This window comes from Elephas maximus, chromosome X, assembly GCF_024166365.1.
Source record: "Elephas maximus indicus isolate mEleMax1 chromosome X, mEleMax1 primary haplotype, whole genome shotgun sequence".
Taxonomy (NCBI): Eukaryota; Metazoa; Chordata; class Mammalia; order Proboscidea; family Elephantidae; genus Elephas; species Elephas maximus.
Window position 1 is genome coordinate 176398616 of NC_064846.1, and position 24452 is coordinate 176423067.

The 24452-nt window shown below is 44.6% G+C and overlaps 1 protein-coding gene and 1 pseudogene across 4 annotated transcripts in view; one reads left to right on the top strand and one right to left on the bottom strand.

The window, feature by feature from the left end:
* The window catches only part of LOC126069376 (cAMP-dependent protein kinase catalytic subunit PRKX-like), a 117031-nt gene extending 100680 nt beyond the window's left edge, over positions 1-16351 (bottom strand). For 2 of the 4 annotated variants that reach the window (XR_007515920.1, XR_007515919.1), the window contains exons 1-3: positions 15955-16351; positions 14652-14816; positions 13090-13192 (exon numbers count right to left, since the gene is read on the bottom strand). Coding sequence is in view for 2 of the 4 variants with exons in the window: in XM_049872706.1 (XP_049728663.1) it covers positions 13191-13192; positions 14652-14816; positions 15955-16132 (345 nt within the window). In the remaining 2 variants the exon portion in view is untranslated. Of the gene's footprint in view, positions 1-9710; positions 13193-14651; positions 14817-15954 lie in introns of those variants that run through there. The other 2 variants (XM_049872708.1, XM_049872706.1) reach the window with 2 other exon arrangements.
* Positions 1-24452, top strand: part of LOC126069377 (zinc finger protein 11-like) — a 37596-nt pseudogene that overhangs the window by 6203 nt on the left and 6941 nt on the right.

A 24452-nucleotide genomic window follows, 5' to 3' on the forward strand; every position in this document is an offset into this window, starting at 1 on the left:
CGAGACTCGCCAGAAGGTCCACTTATATTCAACGCAGCCACACCCCCAAGGAAACTCCCTTTCAACTGATTGGCTGCTCACAGCAGATTCCATCACGGAGGTGATCACACCGTATCAAACCTCATCATGGAAGTGATCACATTATCCTACAGCTGCCAAACTACCTCGGAACTGCCAAACCACCTCATAACTGCCAAACCGCTGAGAATCATTCCCTGAACTTCCTGAATCTTTGGTTTGCTGTGTGTCATAAATTTTCTAAATTTCTCAGTCATTATTACCTCAGTTATTTCTTCTGTTCATTTCTACGGTCTTCCTTTCTGGTATTCTCAATGCATGGATGGCCCACCTTTGTAATTTTGTCCCACAGTCCTTGGCCATTCAATTCCCTCTTCTTCATTCTTTTTTCTCTTTGCATTTCAGTTTTGAGAGTCTTTTATTAACATACCTTCGAGCTTCCTATTCTTTCCTTTCCTTTGTCCTGTCATTTGATAAACTCGTTAAAGGCACTCTTCCTTTCTGTTACATTGCTTTTGATTTTCCAGTATTTGATTTGTTAGTTTCCATCTCTCTGCCTGTCTTACCCACGTGTAGTTACAGTTGATGTACTTTCTGCACAAGCACACCTAGCTTGTTAATTATAGTTATTTGGAAGTTCTGGCCTTATAATTCCCAAATCTGTGCTGTATCTTAGACTGATTTTGATGCTTGCTGTCTCTTCCAGCTGTGTTGTTGCCTTTAGGGTGCCTAGTAGTTTTCTGTTGGAAGCCAGAGATTATGTACTAAGTAAATGAGGTAAATAAAAAGGCCTTTAATATGAGATTTTATCTTTATCAGGCCAGACACTAGGCTGTGTTTACTACAGTTTGCTGTAATTGTTGCTCTGATGTTCTTTTTTTTTTTTCCTCTGTAGTGTTTCAGTTTCCTGGAGACTTTTTTTTTCTTTTCTTTTCTTTTCGTGCTTTAGGTGGAGGTTCACAGCTCAAGGTAATTTCCCATATAAAAATTTATACATATATTGTTTTGTGACATTAGTTGCAATCCGCACAATGTGACAGCACACTCTTCTTTCCACTCTGCTTTCCCTGTGTCCATTTGACCAGTTGCTGTCCCTTTCTGCCTTCTCCTCCTCCCTCCGGACAGGAGCTGCCCATTTGGTCTTATGTATTGAACTGAACTAAGAAGCACACTCCTCACGTGTATTATTTTTTTGTTTCATAGTCCTGTCTAATCTTTGTCTGAAGAGTGGGCTTTGGGAATGGTTTCAGTTCTGGGTTAGTTCTCTGTTAGAGCAACTGGGGCCATAGTTTCAGGTGATACTTCAGCCTCTATCAGACCATTATGTCTGGTCTTTTTACGTGAATTTGAGTTCTGCTGCACACTTTTCTCCCGCTCCATCCAGGAGTCTCTGTTGTGTTCCCTGTCAGGGCGGTCACTGGTGACAACTGGGTACCATCTAGTTCTTCTGGTCTCAGGCCGGTGGAGTCTCTGGCTCACATCGTCCTTTAGTCTCTTGAGCTAATATTTTCCTTGCATCTTTGATTTTCTTCATTCTCCCTTGCTCCAAGTGGGATGGGACCAATTGATGCATCTTAGGTGGCCACTCTCAAGCTTTTAAGACCCCAGACACCACTCACCAAAGTGGGATACAGAACATTTTCATAATAAACTTAATAATGCCAATTGACCTAGATGTCCCCCTTTCTGGAGGCTTCTTAAATCAGGTCTGAGACTTGGAGTCCTTTATTTTGTAATGCTGTTATTATATAAGAACCTTTTTAATGTTGTGGTAAGGTGTGCACAAATGGAAGCCTGCTTTAGTCCAGTGATTAAGTCTCAGTGAGCCTGTGCCCTGGGCAGTGACCCTACAAGTGCTCTCCTGCTTCTCCCCTCACCCACTTTGGTGAGAACAGGAAGCCTAGATGGGACTGGAGTTGGGTATCTCACTATTGCAGGTCAGGAAGACCCTGGTAAATAGGTTCCCTTGAGGGCAGGCCTTGTCAGGGAGAACAGAATCCTCTGGGTAATTTCTGAAATGGCTGCCTTTCAAAGCACAAGGAGATTTTTCTCTGGTGGTCACACTGAGGACCTGTTAAGAGTACCTGCAAATGAAACTCGCAAACTCTGTGGGTCCCCCTAAGTTTGGGCCCCCTGGCGTTTTTAACCCAGAAGCTTATCCACATTGAGGCTCTAGCAATCCATCAATTGCACTTTAAGTTTTCCTACGCTGGTACTGATCCTACAGGTGGCTTCTGCTCCTAGGCTTTTGCTCTGGCATGATTCTTTATAGCTGCCTATGTGTCCGTCCAGTCTTGGGGCAGCACTTTGCCCTGAGACCTCAATTTTCTGCGTTTCATGCATTCAGGTTTTTTCTGGGGAGGATGAGACAGACGATTTAAACCAGAAACCGGAGGTCTTCCATCTGTTTTTTGTGTCATTAGTGTGGTCTTTATTTTCATGTTACTTTCTTTATACTATTCATTTACGTTGGTTTTTTTTTTTTACCAGTTTCCCAAATTTACATGTTTTTCGCACTGCTAATGGCCTTGTCTGGTTATAAGCAGTGTGTCTTCCCTTTCCTGGGCGGGAAGGTCAGTGGAGCCCTTTGACTTCTGTACCTGTACTTGGGGATTTGTTGAAGTCAACTAACATGTGAAATGTATATGACTGTTTGCAAAATCATCACAACCTGTTTCCAAATTTTTGGAATTAAAAGTGCGATCTTTTTTTTTACATTACCAAGCCAGGTTTCACTAGCTAACATTTTCTAAAATGATTGTTGCTCCCTGCACTAACTCACTAAGTATGCTTCTTTATTGCTCATCCCGACTGTGCTTTTTCCGTAGACCATATCGCTACTTGACATTAAAACTCACTGCCATCAAGTTGATTCTGACTCATAACAACCCTATAGAACAGAGTAGAACTGCCCCATAGGGTTTCCAAGGAGCGGCTGGTGGATTCGAACCGCTGACCTTTTGGTTAGCAGCTGAGCTCTTAACCACTGCACCATCAGGGCTCTGTGGCCAACAGAGAGCATGGGATTGATTTTCTCTGTCTTTACTCAGCTATGAACTATCAGAGATAATACCTGCTGAGGACAGTCATGAGATACAAATGAACTAGTGTTGAAAACTCTTTGGGGAACCTTTCACAAATTGTAGTTGCTCAATACATGGAACTCCTTATCATTATTGTATAACGAACATGAGGGTTTTTGATGACTTTCTGTAACCCTGCCTACTGCCGAAGAGGACATTTTTGGATTTTGGCTGTAGCTCAGAGTGTGCTGTGACCCATCATACAAGGATTGATTAGAGAGGACTCAGACAGCTCACTTCACCACTCCCCTGACAAGAGGAGTCTTCTTACTCTAAAGCTGCTCTGTTTTAGCACCCAAAGAGTCATTTAGCAGACTTTTCTCTCCTCACCCCACGAGGAAGCCAGTGGATTCGTGCTGTTTCACAGAGGTCGCTCTTACAGACCAGAAGACTCCAGCGTAGTCATGGTTGTGTGCCTTCCAGGGGCTGCAAACTTGAGAGAATTTTTAAGTGAAGCCTCTAGAAGGCTGGTGTCTAAGTCTCCATTTCCTAGGCTTCACAAGCAATTTAACAGGTAAACCGTCAACACTTCAACTTACAAAATTAATGTTCCTGGTAAGAATTATATATAATAAAACATTTGCCATTTCCACAGTGCTTACATGTGTAATTAGGTGACATTAATTACACTTATCATGTTGTTCTGTCATAAGAAAATGAGCATTGTAACCTCTTGCCACTCAACAAACACAAGGGTGTCGTGTTCTTGTTTCTGCACAGGTAGTGTTCTTTGTCCGTCTTGTATTAGAGTATGTGTGTGTGAGGGAGTATGAGTTTATGTTTGTTGAGGGGGCAATCACTAATGTGTGATTAGTGGACAGCTGCATCAGGTCTCGAAATCTGAGCATCATGGGGAGATCTGATTCTCACGTTTCCTGTGTCACCTGAGCTCTTTTTAACTTCAGTTACCTTTACTTGTCCCTGTGAGACAGATGGGGTGACCGAACAACTGAGTTTTTGAAAATAGGCAACTGACATGTAAAAATTCATAAATATGCAAAAATATATTCTTTTTTCAGCAGATAGACCTGTCACCTCCTGATCTCCTAGAGTTGTTCTAGAAAATATGCCCAGCTCAGGGCCTTGGGTTACCACTTTGGTTTTTACAGGCCACTGGTCCTCCCATGGCTGTGAGCAGCAAAAAGAAAAACTGCCCTTCCGCAGTGTTTCCCAGTTATTAATACGTCATCCTACCTTCACGCTGTCATTTATGTGTGGTTGAGTGCTCTGGTGGGTCTTAGGGAAGGAAGTGGAATTGTTTGTTCACAAGGAAGTGATGATCTCAGTGAGAATATTTCTCTAACTGTTGCTACATTTTCTAACTGTTCTAGACCATAGAGAGAGAAGAATATGACTGCAGTTGGTTACACACTGTGGAGAGATTATCTCAATGGAAATCTGTGACAAAGGATGCAATCAGTGAGGAAGTCAGTGTAGCTAGGGATGGGAAGAGGCTGATGGCAATACCCTGGGATAGACCTTGGTAAACACAGAACCTTGTGTCAAATCTCTATGAATTCTTAGTTCCCTAGGACTGTCAGCCTCACCCTTCGTTCTTGTACACAATGGAGTACACAGTACCTGGCTGATCTAGGATGTGTTGGGATGTTTTAGGACTCAGTGGTCATTGAGGATGTGGCCGTGGTCTTTACCCAGGAAGAGTGGGCTTTCCTGGATATTGCTCAGAGGAAACTCTACAGAGACGTGATGATGGAAACCTTCAAAAACCTGGCCTCAGTAGGTAAGAATGGCATCATTTTTTAAATTTATTTATTCCTTTAGTAAACAAAAATATCTTACTCATTGGCTTTGCCCCAGTACTTGGGCTAAGGAATGTGAATAAACTGTTAAGTAAAGCAGGCCGGGTTTCTTGGTCTATGGAACTCACTTATTTTGTCTTCCCCCATGAACATAAAGCTCCATGTGTTAAAGTGAGTTTTCATTTCTGTTCTGATTAAAAGCCCTGAAGCTCTTTAAGTGTTGTAAGCTTTGGCTTCAGGGGTCGCTTTGGGGGCAATGATAGATTTGTGGGCTGAGACCCTGTAGAGAGCTTTATTGTGTTCATTACAAGTGTGACATGATTATTTTGCCACAAAAAGCTCACACCTGTCTTTTATCTTCAGAGACCCTGAAGAGCAAAGTATTGGCTCAGCGTCAAGAAAATGTTCATTGCTCTTCACTGTCCTCCCTCATGATAGGCATTTCTCTGTGAGCACCACGTCAGCTATACACATTTTATTTCCCAGAGAACAAAGGGAAAGATCTGAGGACAGTGGAGATAGGACTCATCCAGGGCCACAGTTTCAGGAGGCAACAGGAAAGCCAGAATTTTTTGAAGGACGTCCCTGCACAGAGGGAATTACATTTGAATGAGTCAGCTTGAAAAAGTCTCTTTTGAATTGAGGACACAACTTCCCAGATACCTGAGCTTGCTTTTCTTATTTTACCAATCCTCTCAGACTTGGGGTCCTGGAACCCCTTTTCCTCTTTCCTTGTTACATGTGTATTGTGCCCAATGTCTTCCTACTTAAAACCAAACCTGTTGCGGTCGAGTCGATTCCGACTCATAGCGACCAAAAGGTCAGCAGTTTGAATTCACCAGCAGCTCCTTTGAATCCCTATGGGGCAGTTTTGCTCTGTTCCTGCAGTGTTGCTATGAGTCTTCCTACTTACCTCTCTAATTACACCTACTCACGTCACCATCACTCTGAATCCTTATGGAAGTATTTCCTAGTAAATTGCTTTTTAACCATTGCCAAAGTGCTGACACAGTGAAATGTGGCTGTCTTTCTTTGTTCACAGCAGCCTTTTTTCCCCTGATAATTTCTTTTCTTTTTGTTTCATATTGTGAACCTCAACTTGAATTATCTGGTTAGTCTCTCAAAATCCTAAGGATGGAGAAAAGTTATCCAGTGAACATGTAATGGTGCGACTCATGAAGAATAACACCTGGTCCTTCGTGTTTGGAGAAATCTCTGACCAATCGCTAGGCAATAAAGATAAGCATAAAAGCCAGGAGAGACATGTGAGGTGAGTATCATTCAAACAAGAGTAAACAGTGCCTTAGGAGAACGTGCTAAATTATCATGACGTTAAAATATACATATACAAATATTTCTGTATATATACCAGGACTTCAAACCACTTTCTTGATGGTTCGGTAATTGCCAACTAACACAAGGGCACTATATGTGTTGCATAGCAACCTAATCTGCTACTTGTCAGATTTTGACCTCAGGAAGAAACAATCAACATTGTTCCTTTCAAAGATGGCGGGCAACCTCCCCACTTTGAGTGTGTGTCACCGTCCAGGTCCTGCCAGTAATCCAACCTTCTGCATCAGGCTCCTGAAACTTTCAGGATCCATGTGGAAAACTGGATTGTTGGCAGGACTGTGGAGAGCAACACATATTTAAAGCAGCAGGGTACCCCTGTTTGTTTTTTATTCAGGTCAAAATCCAAAGGATAACAGATTTGGTTGCTGTGCAAGACATACGCTGCCCTTGTTTATGTCAGCAATTGATAAACCATAACAAATCTGTTCTAAGCCCTGATACGTGCTAATATATATATATGTATGTGGGTTTTTGTATTCCTCACTTGTAGCCCTGGTGGCACAGTGGTTAAGAGCTCAGATGCTAACCAAAATGTTGGCAGTTCGAATCCACCGGCTGCTCCCTGAAAATGCTACAGGGCAGTTCTACTCTGTCCTGTAGGGTTGCTATGAGTCGGAATCGACTCAACAGTAATGGTTTTTTTGGTTTTTCGACTCCTCACTTATCTACTATCACACATCCAACATTTTGCATTTACTGCAATAGTAAAGAATCTACTTTCTGACTATTCTGCGGATTAATGATGTATGTCTGGCAGTAACAAATGCGGAGACACAAGGCAAGGGTAATGCTGGCTGCGATGATTAAGGTTATATGTCAGCTTGGCTAAGCCATGAATTTCAGTTGTGTGGCTGTTACGTGATGTTGTAATCAAGCTCCATTTTGTGATCTGTGTGGTCATCCTCCTTTTTCACATACTGCTGATTTTCATATAACCTCCTAGACTTTTTAAGTCTAATCATGTCTGTAAGTGAGGAGTGAGGGTATATGTTGATATATATAAACCTAGTTGTAAAATTACATGTTCAGAGAATTTTCACAATATAACATTTTCCTAAGTATTAGTCAGATGTTGTATATTTGAAATATATTTCACTTGGACACAATTATCAGGAGCCTCATACTTTAGAAAGTATTAGTAACGACAGTATTTATGCTAGATAATTTAATCTATAAAATGTAAGACAACTCAGGGCAAAAACCATGCATGTTGACTGTGTTTGGTAATGGTGAAATGGAACAAATTTATTTCCAACAGTATCTTGCCTATTTTTAACAGAAGTCGTACAGCAGAGAACCACTGTGAAAGTAATGAAGGCAATCAGTGTGGGGAAACGTTCAGCCAGATTCCAAATCTTACTGTGCTAAAAAGAAATCCTCCACAAACAAATCCTTTCGAATGCTGTCAGTGTGGAAAAGCCTTCACGGATCACTCATCACATAAACACCACACCAGATGTCACACCGAATGCAGTACCTGTCAGTGTAAGGAATGTGGAAAAGCCTGCAATTGTCTCACTCACCCACCCACTTGTATGAGAACTCTTAGTGGAAAGAAACCCCATAAATGCAAGGTATCTCAGAAGGACTTCATTTCTCTCTCCACCCTTAAGAATCCTGTGACAACACTCACTGGAGAGAAGCACTGTGAATGTAACCAATGTGGGAAAGATTTCGGTAGTTGCTCATCATTTTTGACATACATGAGAGGTCATAATCATGACAGTACAGAATGTAAAACATGTAGCCGTCCTTTAGCCCTCATTTTACATAGAAAATCTCATGACAGAAATAAGCCTTATGAATCTAAGGAATGTGGGAAAGCGTTTAGTGAAGCCTCATCCCTCATTCAACGTGTAAGAACTCACTGTGGAGAGAGGCCTTATGAATGTAAGAAATGTGGGAAAGCCTGTAGTCGGGCCTCTGACCTCACTAAACATGTAAGAGCTAACAGTGGAGAGAGACATTATGCATGTAAGGAATGTGGGAAAACCTTTAGTTGTTCCTCAGCCCTCACTACCCATATGCGAACTCACAGTGGAGAGAGGCCCTATGAATGCAAGGAATGTGGGAAAGCATTTAGTCAGTCATCACACCTCACTACACATATGAAAACTCATAATGGGCAGAGGCCTTATAAATGTAAGGAGTGTGGGAAAGCCTTTACTTGTTCCTCATCCCTCACTCAACATCTAAGAACTCACAGTGGAGAGAGACCTTATAAATGTAAGGAATGTGGAAAAGCCTTCAGTGGTTCCTCACACCTCACTCAACATACAAGAACGCACAGTGGAGAAAGACCTTATGAATGTAAGGAATGTGGGAAAGTCTTTCGTTATTCCTCAGCCCTCGCCAAACATAAAAGAATTCACAGTGGAGTGAAACCTTATGAATGTAAGGAATGTGGGAAAGCTTTCAGTTGTTCCTCATCCCTCACTCTACATACAAGAACTCACAGTGGAGAGAAGCCTTATGAATGTAAAGAATGTGGGAAAGTCTTTAGGCAAGCCTCAAACCTCACTACACATAGAAGAATTCACAGTGGAGAAAGGCCTTATGAATGTAAAGAATGTGGGAAAGCCTTCAGTCAGTCATCACACCTCACTATACATATAAAAACTCACAATGGGCAGAGACCTTATGAATGTAAGGAATGTGGGAAAGCCTTTAGTTGTTCCTCATCCCTCACTCAACATATAAGAATTCACAGTGGCGTGAAACCTTATGAATGTAAAGTGTGTGGGAAAACGTTTAGGTGTTCGTCACATCTCAATACACATTTAAGAGCTCACAGTGGAGAGAGGCCTTATGAATGTGAGGAATGTGGCAAAGTCTTTAGTTACTCATCTGGATTCGCTACGCATAAAAGAACTCACAGTGGTGAGATGCCTTATGAATGTAAAGAATGTGGGAAAGTCTTTAGGCAAGTCTCAAACCTCACTATACATATGCGAATTCACACTGGAGAGAGGCCTTATGAATGTAAGGAATGTGGGAAAACCTTTAAGTGTTCCTCACACCTTACTGCACATAGAAGAACTCACAGAGGAGAGGCCTTATGAATGTAAGGAATATGGGAAAGCCTTTAGTCGTTCTGCATACCTTAATTCACATATGATACCTCAAAAGGGAGAGATTATTCTGTGTCAGAAGTGGGATATTTCATCCTTACTGCTGTAATTTCAAAGAGCAAGTTTCCAAAAGTCTGCGATTAAATAAAAAGTTTCTCAGTGAATAAGAAATCAGTACTAACTTAAAGAAGCAGCCTCTACAGCTACTTTGTGCCTTGGGGAGAATTAACAGTTTCATTGTAACTGTGGGGCTGTCCTCAACAGTATTTATTACTTTCTCAGTCCAAGCGGAATTTTACCTTTCTGGAAGGCTTTGGCTATTACAAATAAAGTTGCAGAGAATAGCCTTGAGCAAATGTGGTTTTATGGTTTTTAATGTTTTTGTTGGTATTTTGTATTCAGTTAAATTTTTTTTTTTGCAAATGGTTTAAGAGTGTTTTGTTTTCATATTTAACCCGTTTCCTTCCACTGTTGCCTATGGTAAAGTTAACTATTTTACCTTTACAAGTAGGAGTTTCTTATAGGGCAATACTTTGAGACTGTACAAATATTGTTTTGCATCCTACTTTGACCTGTTTTTAGTATGCACTCATAATTATCACCTTTGGTTATTATTACTGTGGAGTTCACCAAATGGTGTTTTCTGATCCAATCATTTCTTGTTTATTAGTTCTGAGAGAATATTTTTCACTTCTCTCCTCTTTATTAAATTGTGAACAGTTCAGACAGTCCCCAGATTACGAACGAGTTCCATTCCTAAGTTTGTGTTTAAGTCGATTTTGTACACCAGTCAGAACAGTTAGGTACGATTCATATCTAAGATTAATTAGTCAAATGTCTGTCTGTCTTAGTATATCGTGTACAGTGTACCTTTCTACGCATAAAAACCATTAAACACTTCTTGATATTCTAGAACAACTTGAACATAATAATGTTTTGATGCGAGTTTCAAAGTAGCTCTCGTTTGTTACTAGGAACCTTTGTGGCTTTACTGGATTCCCTTTGCTATGTCCTCCCCAGCCGCAACCTGTGGAGGCAAGAAAGCCACCCGCATGGGCACTATGCACGCAGAATCCCACAGTGGGGTGAGACGGGTGGGGAGGATAGGTAAGCATCAAGCACAGACCCTGCCTTTGCGTGGCTACTCCCATGATGTCGCGGGGGGTGTCGGCCCCTGCCCGCCTCAGAGCTTTGAGACCAAGCAGCGGGCAGACACCGTGCGAGCAGCGAGCAAAGGATATATGACTTGCATTCCTGCGGAAAGAATTCTTGATTTGTAATAGGTTTTACAGGAGTTAGTTCATAACTACGGGTTGGACATAAGTCAGACGTAAGTTGTGCATAAGTTTGTAACTTGGGAACTAATCCGTGTTACTTTTTTTCTTTTCTTGCTCAAATTGTCCCAGATTTAATTAGGACCTCCCTTAAGTAGATTCCTGTATTTTTTTTTTTTCCCACATTTCCCCATTATACTTCGTACATTACTTTCTGTAGTGTTTGAGGCTCCTCTTGTCCTTTTCTGCCCAAGCCCTGGGATCAAACTTTTCTCCAAGAAAGCCTGGTTCCTTTTTTTAACAGATGGATATTTAGAAACAAAGATCTGGACATTGAGTATATGTATTGCTACTGGGTCCTCAAAGTGAAAAGAGCTAGGAAATATATGTGTTGAGTATACTCACAAGACACATATTTATACCTATTTCTGCATGTATCTGTATATATTTCAAAAACTACAAGATCAGACCTGTATCTCTGATTCCAGTCCAACACCACAGAGTTCAGCTTAGCCTTTTCCCTTACTTTGTATGTTACTCCTTTCTCTAACAGTAACACCGTTGTCTCTTATTATCCACAATACATTATTTGTTGACTCTTAGAATATACATAGTTTCAGAATTGCGAACTGTGAGGTGATGAACTGCCCTGCAAAAAGCAATCTGGCCTTTATGTGAGGTTCCTGAATTTTTTTTTTTTTTTTTTTTTCCTGAAAGGTGGACTGGAGCTGAGGCTGATATGTGAGGGCTGGCAGGATCAGAGGGACCACCTGGTGGCCTGATGCTCACCTCTTGAGGCATAATTTAGCTTTCAAGCAGGCCTGGCCAATAAAACAACGGAAGTTGGAGGCTTAAGGGAGCTACCTGTTTCATGAGAAACATCCATCCATGTGGAGGGTGGGATGTTCAGGGCACATGGCAGCTCTGCACTTGGACCCTCCCAGACCTTGCCCCATGCATCTCTTCATTTGCATCCTTTTTTATGTTCAACCCATTATCTTAAGCCTGGCCTTTTCATGATATCTGAGTCATCCAAGTGGATTATTGAACCAAAAGGAAGCTCAGAAGTATGGGAGCCAGGTACCCCTGGATCTCGCAGCTAGTGTTCTCAGGAGGGTAGAGGGAACCTCCAGACTTGAGCCAGCAAATCACAAGTCAGCAGTCATTCAGACTTCCCAACTTGGCAGCTGCTGTCTGAAGGATGGTATCCTTTTAACTTGTGAGGTCTGACCTAGCCCCAGGTGGCTAGCATCAGAGGGAAAATCCTGCGTGGGTGCTTGGTGTCAGAACTAAACAAAGACAGGAATCTGAGATTTCCACATGACACAGTTGGCCTGTGAAGTGGGATTTCTTAGTGTCCTTGGTGTAGATAGTAAGTAGAAAACGATAAGTGTCATCTGATCCTAAAACTGATGTCTCAACTACTGTATTTACATGAAATGATGGAATTTTAGTGAGGGTTGGAAAACCAGTTGACCTAGACTGATGTCTGTGCCCTTGATGTCTTTATATCACAAGAACTGAATAAATAATTTTTAATGAGTGAGTGAATGAATAAATGAATACATTTAGAGGAAATCAGGCAGGGACTTCCTCAATTTTCTGCTTCTCCTTACAAAGTTTCTGCTCCCACACCCATCCACATCTCCACTCTGCATCTCAGTGAAAGATCTGGCCCTCTCCATCAGCTCTGGGTCCCCTCCCTTCTCTGATCCATCACACCATCAGTCATTTACTCTCTCTCCAGCATCTCCAGTATCGCCTGTCTCATGACGTTTTGCCCCGACTATCAAATCTCTCCCACCTAACTGAACTCTCTTCTAGCTATTTTTGAGCTTTTTTCACAGTCCTCATGTTTACACCTCTTTGAAGTTGTGCTACAGCCACCCACGTCCTTGGCTTCAACCACAAAACCTATCAACAGATGAATGGATCAACAAAATGTGGTCCACACATACTGTGGAATACTACTCGGCCAGCAGAAGAAATGAAGACTTGATACATGTTACAACATGGATGGAGCTGGAAGACATTATACTGAATCAAGTAAGTCAATCACAAAAGGATAAATATTGTATGACTTCACTAATGTAAAAATACAAACCCCAACTCACTGCCATCTTGTTGATTCTAACTGATAGTGACCTGACAGGAAACCCCATAGGGTTTCTGAGATTGCCACATGGAAATGGACTGCCACATCTTTCTCCTGTGGAACAGCGGTGGGTTCGGACTGCTGACCTTTCAGTTAGCAGCTAAGCACTTAACCACCGTGCTACCAAGGTGCCATAAAAAGACAAGAAAAGGTAAACGTATGGAGAACAAAGTTCATTGGTGGCTACGGGGCAGGAGGGATGGGAGAGCAGAAAGGAGAAGGGATTAAGGACGATAGAAATATCACATTGATTAAAGGTAGGGTTGCATGGGTGATTGTCATAATAACTGTTAAGTTACAACCTCTAAAAAGTTGAATTAGCAAAATTCGTATGATAGATACATTTACGACAATGACAAAAAAAGCCAGTACCTGTTGAGACTGCTTAAATTGCATGGTATTTGGTTTTCTTGGTTTGGAGGTTTATGAACATGGTTTCATGGGACATCCAAGTTGTCTTAGTTATCTGTTGCTCCTGTAACAGAAATACCACAAGTGGATGGAGACTAAACCTCTCTGTTGCACGTCCCTTCTTTTTCCCAGTTTTTTAACTCCCAGCGGTTCAACAGTTCTATCCAGTCTGACTTGGAGACCCCCACCCACCCACCTTCACGTCTTAGGTATTCTTTCACGGACTTTGGCATTTTGGAATTGCAAAGACCCCACATCCACCCTAGTCTCCTACCCAGTCAGGTAAGGGTAGGATGCATAGTCAGAGACCCCCCAAGATCTCAGCTTCCATGCCACTTGCACCCCACAACCTCACCCAAATGATACCCAAGGCATGTCCCTGCACCCTAGAAAAAATGCACAAGGCAAAACTGGACCCAGAAACGTCCCCACCGCTCATTCTACAGTCCTGGAAAGGACCCCCTGCCCACTTGGTTCTAATCCTTTCTCAAAGCTTTTTCCTTCTCAAAAGCAGCGTCCCAGTACTTTATTTCCGTTATTAATTGTGTCTGGTTCTTTTACGTTCTCCTAATTTCACTCAAGGAGCCCTGGTGGAACGACGGTTAAGCACTTGGCTGCCATAAAGTTGGCATTTCAAAGCCACTTAGCAGCTCCGTGGAAGAAAGGCCTATCTGGTCCTGTAAAAATTAGAGTCTAGAAAACCCTATGATGGGGCGGTTGTACCCTGTCCTATAGAGTCACTAAAATAATCGACTCAACAGCACACAACAACAGTTGCACCATAAACGCACAATAGACCTCGATACTTGGTTTTCAAAGGCCAACAGAAATCTACTGCTCAGCCCATTGTGCTTCCATAGGAAAATACACTCTCAGGAAAATTAAGTTTGAGACTTCTGGTATTTGGTAAAAACCAAGACTTTGCACCTAGATCGTGTGAGAACATGACAACAATATTACAAATGAGTCTACATCTTCTTAAAAGAAAAAAAAATTTTTTTTTAACTTAGATCGATTCCTCTCTTCAAACGGCTATTTTATTTCACACAACAGGACTAACTCAAGAGGTGGTTCAGTAGTAGAATTCTTGCCACCCTTGCAGGAGACCTGGGTTCGATTCCCTACCAGTACACCTCCTGTGCAGCCACCACGCGTCTGTCAGTGGACGCTTGGATGCTGCTGTGATGCTGAACAGGTTTCAGCCGAGCTTCCAGACTAGGACTAGAAAGAAAGGCTCTGAGATCTACTTCTGAACGTCAGCCAACGAAAACCCTGTGGATCACAACGGTCCCATCTATCTCAGCAGTCACTGGAGTTCTGTCTTCACTGCTGTCTGTCTTCCCCTGTGTGTGCCTTGTATCTTGAAAGTGATTAGGTTTAGGACCCACCCTACACTGACAGGATTTCATTCGCACATTCCAGGACTTTATTCTGGGGCACTTCTGGGTTGTCTCTCCATGGAGGAGAAAAAGGCAGAGAGAGGAGAAGGAAGGAGAGGAGGCAGGGGACCCCGGGGGACTCACAGCCAGACAAGGGGTGGTTGACCTCCCCCAAGACTGACTTCTCGTTCTGCACATGCTGCTCCTGCTTCAGGCGGATGACGTCAGGGATACTCATCACCTTGAGCGCGAAGAAACCCTTGGCCGTCTTCTCCCGCACCAGGCGCACCCGCCCAAAGGTGCCTGTGCCTGTGGGGAGCAAGGACAGCCATCAGGATGGGGACGGGGCAGTGAGGTCAGGACGGGGCTGTGGGGAACTGCAGCTCAGGGTCACAGCCAGTGTGCGCAGGGGACTATTCACAGACCGGCGGATGCCAACGTGGAGGCTTCAACTGGACGCACCTCTCACACAAACACACTACATTCACACCACGCTCATATAAACTCACACCACACATCAGAAACACATACACTGACATCCACACCACACACACACAATTAGCTGTAATCTTTACAGAAGCAGTTGGTCAGGTCTTTTCTCCCGCAGAGCCGCTAGGTGGGTTCACACCACCACTCAGTATGTTAGCAGAGAAGCGCTTACCTGCTTAACCCTGGCACCACCAAGGCTCCATACCACGACATACTCTCTTTATTTTCCTAATAAACAACAAATTGTTGCTAAGAAGCTACACGCCCGCTTGTGCCCACAGTTTAAATTCGCAGCGGTCAGGATAACCGGACCTACTCCAGCGAATTTAGGGGTTCAGACGCCCAGAGAGAACTCGAACTTTTCAAGCTGCCCAGTTGGGTTAAGTTCACAGCCAGGGCACAAAGGAAATGGAAACTGTCTAATAAAAGAATTCCAAGTTTCAGAGAAACAGGAAAGAACATACACGAGGATCAGGAAACGCGGAATTCAACTCAACAGCGTCCACCCCCAAAACGCCACCGGACCCCTGCCCCTTCCTTCCTAATCCCAGCGGCATTTCCACCCCCGGCTCAGGATGCCAATTCCACGGAGGGCGAGGGAGGCCGGGGTGAGGTCCGCAGGCCCTTTCGGAGCCAACGTCTCTGTCCCTGGGGGTCTCTGCCTGGCATGTGGGTGGCCCAGGAGGTTCTGTGACGTCGTGTGGCCCCAACACCGAGCTAGTGGTGCCGGTAAGGGGCGTGTGGATGGGGATCCACGCGAACTGCGGAACACGGCGACCGGCAGGTCAGGGGAGCTCGCTGGGGTAGACCTCCGACTCCCGGGACGCACCGAGGGCCAAGAGAGCTCCGCGGGGGGACCCAACCAGGTGGGGCCGCACAGGGAAACGAACCGAGAGACGGCGCCGGTGGCACCAGGGTCTTTGTCTGGCCTCCCCAGCCGACTTCCGCGCGCACTCACCCATGGTGGAAAGTGTGTGCAAATCCTGCAGCCAGCCCGCCTCGGGGCGCGGCGCTCCGTCGGGGGTCCCCCCAGCTGTCTCGTCGTCGCGGCCCCCTCCGGCGGCTCCTTGGAATCCAGGCTTCCCGAACGCAGCCTCGGAGGGCGGCGCGGCGGCGGCGTCATCAGCTGCGCCCATGCGCCCGGCTCCCGAGCGCCGGGCGGGGACAAAGGCGGGGCGCGGCCGAGGATCACTGCAGGAGCAGCAGCAGCTAGTAGTGGCGGCCGCGCACCGCGGGGGCCGGGCTCGGGGTGCGGGGTGGCGGGGCGCCCGGCTCCACGTTCGTTCCCGGCGGCGCTGCGACCAGAGCGCCGGGCGTGCGCACTAAGAGGAGGCCGGGCTGAAGCCGGGGCTGGACGCTGGGACTGCGGGCTGGGGTGGTCGCCCGACCCCGCCTCTGCCGTCTGCGCCCCGGAGCCGGCGACGACGAAGGCTGGGCGGGGACTGGGCCAGCTTTGGGCTCGCGGGGTGGGGAATGCACCCCCGGGGAATGCTCGCCTTGGCCAGGAAGGAGGGTGGGAAGGAGCTGGGAATGGGAAGGGTGCGGTTAAAGCAAAGTTAAAAAGAACCAAGAAGTGGAGTCAAGAGCGGATCAGAATTGAAGTACAATTATCTTGCTGCCTCTGTGCCCCGCAAAACACAGTTTGGCGCATACAAGTGCCCCTGAGGTCAGCTTCCTGGCTCAGATGGGGAAAGGACAGTTATCTGGCCTTTGACCGTTGTTATTGCTTTTGCTCTGTGTCACTGACCCTGTGTTTCTGTCTTTCCCTCTCTGGCCCTCTGTCTGTATCTCTCCCTGTGTTTCTGTCTGCTTGGCCCTCCGTCAGTATCTCTCTTTGTCCCTGCAGCTTCTATTTTTTTCTGACTGCTAAACCAGTGCGGGTTTGGCTCTATTTATACACAAACTGTTCCTCAATTTCAAAGCATGTTCCTCCCCCTGGTTAGGCCACTGATACCTCATTTGCATAGTAGGCATGGTTGGGCTATAATTCCCCTTATTTGCATAGTTTATTGACCAATCCATGCAAGCTGCATGCCAATTACAAGGCAACCTGCAGCCTAGGACCAGGCACCAAGTATCAACCCATCCTGTTTACAGCTTACCCAGGAAATGTCAATCAACCTGGACAAAGTAACAAACACTTTGGGGTAGTAAACTAGGGCAAAGGTAACTCCTCAGGGCTTAAGGAGAAATCAGGCAGGTTTTTTTTTTTTTTTTTTTTTTTGAAGAACCAAGGGAAAAGAGCACACAAAGGAATTAATTTCTTCACGGTATGCAACCCTCCAATATTTTGAATTTAATACCTGTTTTTTTGATTACATAATAATTTATATTTCCTTTGAAAGATAAACTAGTCAAGAAAACATCCCAGACAGGTCTTGCCTGGAATTCACTTCTAAAAATGATTCCAGAAAATGACCTGATTAAAGAAATTCAGACTTGATGACGGTGACTCATTTTGCTAAATCCAGATACAGCTAAAATGCCAAAGTCCAAGGACGTCTCCCATTCACTGTAGAATAAGGGACTGTCCAGCCAGAGTAGTGTTATAATAGCCAGTAAACCAAGCCAAACCAAACCCAATGCCTTCGAGTCGATTCCGACTCATAGCGACCCTATAGGACAGGGTAGAACTGCCCCATAGAGTTTCCAAGGAGCGCCTGGTGGATTCGAACTGCCGACCCTTTGGTTAGCAGCTGTAGCACTTAACCATTACACGACAAGGGTTTCCATAATAGCCAGTAAAACCAAAAAAAAAAAAAAAAAAAACCCAGTGCTGTCCAGTCGATTCCGACTCATAGCGACCCTATAGAACAGAGTAGAACTGCCCCCTATAGTAGCTAGTAAAAAAAAAAAATAGTGATAGTTAATTACATGTGTCCACTTGGCTGGGCAATGGCGTCCACATGCTTGGTCAAACACTGGTGTAGAAATTCATTTTCTCACAGTTTAGGAAGCTAGAAGTCCGGAATTTAGAGCACAGCCTCTGGAGGTAGATCCTTGTCTCTTCAGCTTCCGCTTCCTGTTTCCTTGGCCATCTCCTCGTGTCTTGGCATCTATCTTACCCCATTTCTCCTGGGTGTGCACAGACTGTGCCCCGCTCCTGGGGGAAGATACCAGACGTACAAGAGACGACAAACCATGAACCAGAAGCCGGACTAGAGACTTCACCAATTCTAAAGATGGGGAAATATTTATGAGAAGCAAAGAAATCGTTTCTCTGAAGAACATGGTAAATTTTTTTTTTCAAATGGCCGTGTATGCAAATACCAACTTTCTCTGCTCCCCAAGGGTATCTTTGGTTATTGAAATTAGCATTTCAGTTGACAAAGAGAATGTTCCAAAACAAGCTTTGGGCCCACCTTGGGCTCATATCGAGTCAGCAAGAGTGACTCCATCTTGACTCGTATACGTTTGAACTTCTGCTCTAATATATGACAGAGCGGAAATTTTTCAGAGACATGTTTGCCCGCATTTCTGAAAATGTGGTTTTGCTTGACCTCGCTTGCAACGGTGTCAACAGGAAAAAGAACAAATGGTGGTTAAGATGCTTAGCCTTGGAATAAAAAAAAAAAATAGCCCTCCAGTCGATTCCGACTCACAGCAACCCGGTAGGACAGAGTAGAACTGCCCCATAGGGTTTCCAAGGAGCGGCTGGTGAATTCCAACTGCCGACCTTTTGGCTAGCAGCCGTAGCACTTAACCACTGCACCACCAGGGCCCCTAGGGTTGCAATAAAAAACAAACAATAAGTTTAAACAATAAGTTGCAATAAGCTGATATTAGGGATAGATCGATGACTTTTCTGTATGGAAACCCTTTTTCTACCCTTGAGCTTTAGAATACTTACCCTTTTCACTTGTAATCATCCTGTTCCTTCAACAAAGTCTGTACACTCATATTTTAACAGAACGCACCACCTTAATGGTGAAGTCACCTAGTTTAAGACACGCTGCAGGTGTCTAGATCATCTGGAGGTGCAGGAAACACATGACTTTAGCGGTCGGCGGATTCTCAGAAGACACCTCCTTCTGCCCCCCTTGTTTCTAACTCCCTTACTCTACTTGTAACTTTGCACACCTTCGTTTTAAGTAACCCAAGCGCCAGCCAATGAAGAGAGTTTTAGGGGCACCTCTCTGCACCCCAGCTGCCTGCAGCAACGCCAGTCAGTGAACAGAGTTTTAACTGCTCCGCTGTCGGGCGAACGCAGGTCGTGTCCCGGGTCTGAGGGCGCCGCGCCCGCTCCCCGCGCCCTCCTGGTCTCTCCGCTCCCAGAGCCTCGGGCCCCCTGGAGCCGGGGAGCCGCCGCCACTTGGCGGCTCCTTTCCTGCGCGCCCCCGGCCCCGCGGCCGCAGCTGCTTCCTGGAGGCCACGGAGGTGGACCTGTGTGTGTCATGGACAGGTGAGGTGGTGGGCACCGTGGGGGCCGCGCACACCTGTGCTGCTCAGGGAGCGGGGAGAAATGCAGGGGCTTCGGAGACCTGGAATAAAACCACCTAAGCCGGGAGTCCCGTTAGGCTGCTTAAAAAGTTATTGAAGTGAAGATTCGGAAAATTCGTTTTATTCAGCAACATGCGTGGTTGTATAGGGCTGACAGCATGTGCTATGGGTGGGGGTGGAAAGAATTTTTCAGCTTGCAGAAACTAGTTTGTAAATCCCTAGAACAAGAATGTGAATTAGAGAAAGGAAATCCTGGTGGTGAAGGGGTTAAGCGTTTGGCTGCTAAACAAAATGTCGGCAGTTCTAATCCACCAGGAGCTCCTTGGAAACTGTATGGGGCAGTTCTACTCTGACCTGATACCTGTAATAAAACGACCTAAATGGGGAGTCACGTTAGACTGCTTGGAAGGAAAGTTATTTACGCGAAGATTCAGATTTTTTTTTTTTTTTTTTTTAAGGTACCTGCATAGTTGTGTAGGGCTGATACCATGTTATATGGGTCGGGATAGAAAGAGCATTTCAGTTGGGTAGAATGAGTGTTTAAGTAAATTCTTGAGGCAGCAGCAGAGAACCCAGTATCATCCAGTCCTTGATGAAAGTCAGAAATTACTGAAGCAGAGGAAACAATGTGTGCCTGGGGTGAGGTGGGAGGGGTTGTGTGAGGCGGCTTGGAGGAGGCATAGCAGGTGGACGCTCAGAACCTTGCTGATTACTCTGGGCTCTTTGAAGAACAGTGGATGGCCACTGGTGCACATTGAGCAGTTCTTTGCTGCAAATGATTTTGGAAATGACAGCCATGATTGAATGACGTCATGCAGGAGCTTGTTAAGAACAAACTAGGGAAGGCTGAGGAGGCCTAGACATGGAGATGGGTTGCGGGTCAGGAAGTAGTGCACTAATGTAATGTAGGTGTGGATGCTCACAGGGCATCCCTCCGCAGAGTGCTCATTCCTTGGGTTACAGGCTACGGATCAGTAGATGCTTCTCCTAGTTGACTGTCAATGTGGATAACCCGGGGATCTTGTTAAAATGTGGGTTTTATTCAGCAATTCTGGAGTGAACTGGAGGTTCTATGTACTGAACAAAGCTCCTAGTTTATGCTGGAAATAAGGCTAGAAGTAAGGATGTAAATTAAAATTACAGAGGGCTATTAGAGAAAATGATAAAAGGAAGAATAACTCTTAAAGGGGAGACCCTGCTGTAAAGATCACGCGAGAGAGAGCACACTGACTCTGAGACCAAGAAATGAAACAATAGGGGTCAGCTTGGAGGGGGTCAGGGTGGAAAGAAATGGGAACAGAGGCAGGAGACAGCTCCTTAGAGAAATGTTAATCGTTTTCTAATTTATTTGTTGATCCATTTATCATAAGATCAAAGGACAAGCGTTCAAGTATTCTCCCAGCAGCTGGTGGATTCAAACTGCTGACCTCCTTGGCTAGCAGCTATAGCTCACCGTAGCTCTTAACCACTGAGCCACTAGATGTCCAAAAAGTGTTGGTTGAGTGAACAAAAGAAAAAAAAAGAAACAAACAAACAAAAATCTTCAATAGGGTATAATGAAAAGTCCACCAATCATATTCTAAAAATACTGAGGTTATTTTTAAAAAAAAGAAATAGCTTGTAATTCAAAGGAAGTCCTAACATTTCACATCTAGCCAATGCCCTATTTTTATTTAGAAAAAACACTGGTGAACCAGAATTTTGTTCAGTAAAATCCATGTTTTTATCAATGTTTTATTGTTAATTCAGGTCTGAAACGTCCAATGTGAAATCATCTTTATCAATCATCACGTTTAACTAAGTTAACCAATTCTACAATGAAAACCCTTAGTAGGGTTTGACACCTGGTTAAATTCATAGAGATGAAAAAACACCAGGGTGATGAGCTCAGGGCCTCCATGTGCTCAAAGCAGAGCCGGGGGTTGGGGCCAAGACAGAACTAGGGCTGGTATGTTTAAGACATGTCTGAAGACTGTGCTTAAAGTCCCATTTTAATCTTAGGGGAAGTGATTACCCTGGATGAGAAATGCATTAGAAGGTACTGTGCCTTTCTCTAGGTTGACTAATAACCCTGAAAATAATTTTTCCAGATGCTTATATGCTGTCAAAATTCCATTACAACTGACTTAAAAGGTTGTTTCATAGAAGAGGAAAGAAAGCTACTAGCCACTGTCTATACTCTCTCGTGACTTGGTTGTAAAATATATTTTTTAAACATTTTAAATGGGCTTAGTGTTGACTTTCTCCCTCAAAGCTAATGCTGAGTTATTGTAATAAAATTTCTTTTAAAGATTAAAAAAAAGAATCTGCCTGAATTTCTCAAAAGCTTAGGAACTGGTGATATCACGGTTTGAGAAGGAACTAAAAAAAAAAAAAAACCTCAAAGGGAAAAAGAAATGTTAATTGCAAAACCAACAGGAAAAATACCGATCACAAATTACAATGCTATAAATGAAATGAAAAATAGTTTTAAAAGCACAATAGAGGGGTTTTAACTGCACACAATTATAAATGAATGAACCTTGAAGAGTTCACTGCCAAGACTTGAAAAATAGGTTCTTCCTGAAAACTTCCCCACATTAATATCAAATAACAGTGCATGTGTTGATGTACAGGGGACAAAGTTACGTAGGTGAACCCACAACTTCTACGTTGGCTTTATCACCGCTCTTATTCAACATTGTGCTGGAGGTCCTAGCCACAGCAATTAGGCTAGATAAAGAAATAAAGGGCATCCAGACTGGTAAGAAAGAAGTAAAAGTTTCTCTAGTTGCAGATGACATGATCTTATACACAGAAAACCCTAAAGAATCCTCAAGAAAACAAACTAACAGAAGAGTTCGGCAGAGTTTCAGGATATAAGATAAACATACAAAAATCAGTTGGATTCCTCTACACCACAAAAAGAACATCGAAGAGGAAATCACCAAATCAATACCATTTACAGTAGCCCCCAAGAAGATAAAACATTTAGGAATAAATCTAACCAGAGACATAAAAAACCTATGCAAAGAAAACTACTAGACACTACGTAAGAAACCAAAAGTGACCTACATAAGTGGAAAAACCTACCTTGCTCATGGATAAGAAGACTTAACATCATAAAAATGTCTCTTCTATCAAAAGCCATCTATAGATACAATGCAATTCCGATCCAAATTCCAATGACATTTTTTAATGACATGGAGAAACAAATCACCAACAACTTCATCGTTGGACCCCTGACTCCCTGGAGGAAATCAGGTTCAAGTTTTGCAGCCTGGCCAGGCCTGGTTGCTCCTCATGCTCTGGGAGAGGTAAATTCCTCCATCTGTGATCTTGTTGCGGAAAGGAGAGGCCCATGGAGCTGCCTGAAGAATGCAGGTGTGTGCTCTGGGGGCTGGAGCCTGTTCTGCCTTAAAGGCCCTCAGGGAGGAGCATTGCCCTGAGCCTGGAAGGAGGCCAAAGGCCTGGCACTCCCTGCTTCCTCAACACTGTTTCCTCCCCATCCTTCTTCTATTTCAGGTCTCAGGTGTGCTGCAGGGAGAACTAGTCCAGTCTAGGCCGCTGGACCATCTTGCATATCCATCAATCACAGGGAAGGACTTCAACTGCTCTGGCTGGTGTGTGGACCAAGCATTATTCATCTGCCTCCAAACTGCCCAGTGCTCTGCTTCCACTCTCGTCCCTCTTCCTGAAGTGGCGTCTTGGGCTCAGAGACGACATTCCTTTAGACTTCCAGAAGCTGGAGGAGGAAATGGTGAGTTCTGTGGAGAACTGGGTTATCCTTAGCATAAGTGGGTGAGGCTGGATCAGAATTGTTCAGGGAGCAGCTGTGTGCTGCGGGACTGTGGTTCATCAGTGAAGAAAAAAGGAGGCCAAGGTACTGAGCCTGAGGATGCATCCTGAGGCCCTGCTCCACTGTCACTGGGCCCTTCCCCTATACACATGTGGCTTTTCAGGATTTGGATGCCTGGGGTCACCTTGCTTATGTGAATCTCAGAGCTGGCACCGTGGGGCGTTAACATCCCCACCCTGCGCCTTGGTGCTCTGTGTTGAATGACAGAGTCTCCTGACCAGAGTCTGAAGATGGAGCAGCTCTGGCTGTGGAGGCTGAGCTCTGCCCTCCAGAGACATCCTTGTCCCATCTCTCTGAGCAGTGTTCTTGACTCCCCCCCAGGCACTGGAGCATTTTCTGTGCTGTTCTAAAACCACAGTTTTTCCTCTCACACTGTGTTATAGGTCAGAAAAGAGGGGAGAGAGTTTGTAGCTGAAGGCCCTGACTGTTTACCGGTCCTGGGTGGTGGTGCTCTCTTGATGTCACCAAGGGCATGAAACTGGGGACAGTGAGTTGCCCTGGATCCTGTGTGGGGTGTCCAGACCCATTTTTCCCCCAGTGGAGAAGGCTTTTGCCTTGAGGTTTTCAGGTGTGTGGAAAGCATGACTCCCCAGTCTAGGTCCTTGTCCTCCCACCTGTGCCTAGAGCTGGCATTTAATCCCTATAATTTTTTTCCTTTTTTTTTTTTTTAATCGTGCTTTAGATGAAGGCTTGCAGAGCAAATTAGTTTCTCATTAAACAGTTAATACACATATTGTTTTGTGACATTCGTTGGCAACCCAGTGACATGTCAACACTCTCCCCTTATCAACCTTGAGTTCCCCATTTCCATTCGTCCAGTGTTCCTGTGCCCTCCTGCCTTCTTGTCCTTGCACCTGAGCTGGTGTGCCAATTTAACCTTGTTATATGTGGTTGAGCTGCGTGTATTATTGTTTTATGGGCCTGTCTAATCGTTGGCTGAAGGGTGAACCTCGGGAGTGACTTCAGTTACTGACTTAAAAGGGTGTCCGGAGGTCATACTCTCAGGCTTTCTCCAGTTTCCATCAGACCAGTAAGTCTGGTCCTTTTTTGTGAGTTTGAATTTTGTTCTACATTTTTCTCCAGCTCTGTCCAGGACCTTATATTGTGATCCCTGTCAGAGCAGACGGTGATGGTAGCTGGGCACCATCTAGTTGTGCTGGACTCAGGCTGGTGGAGGA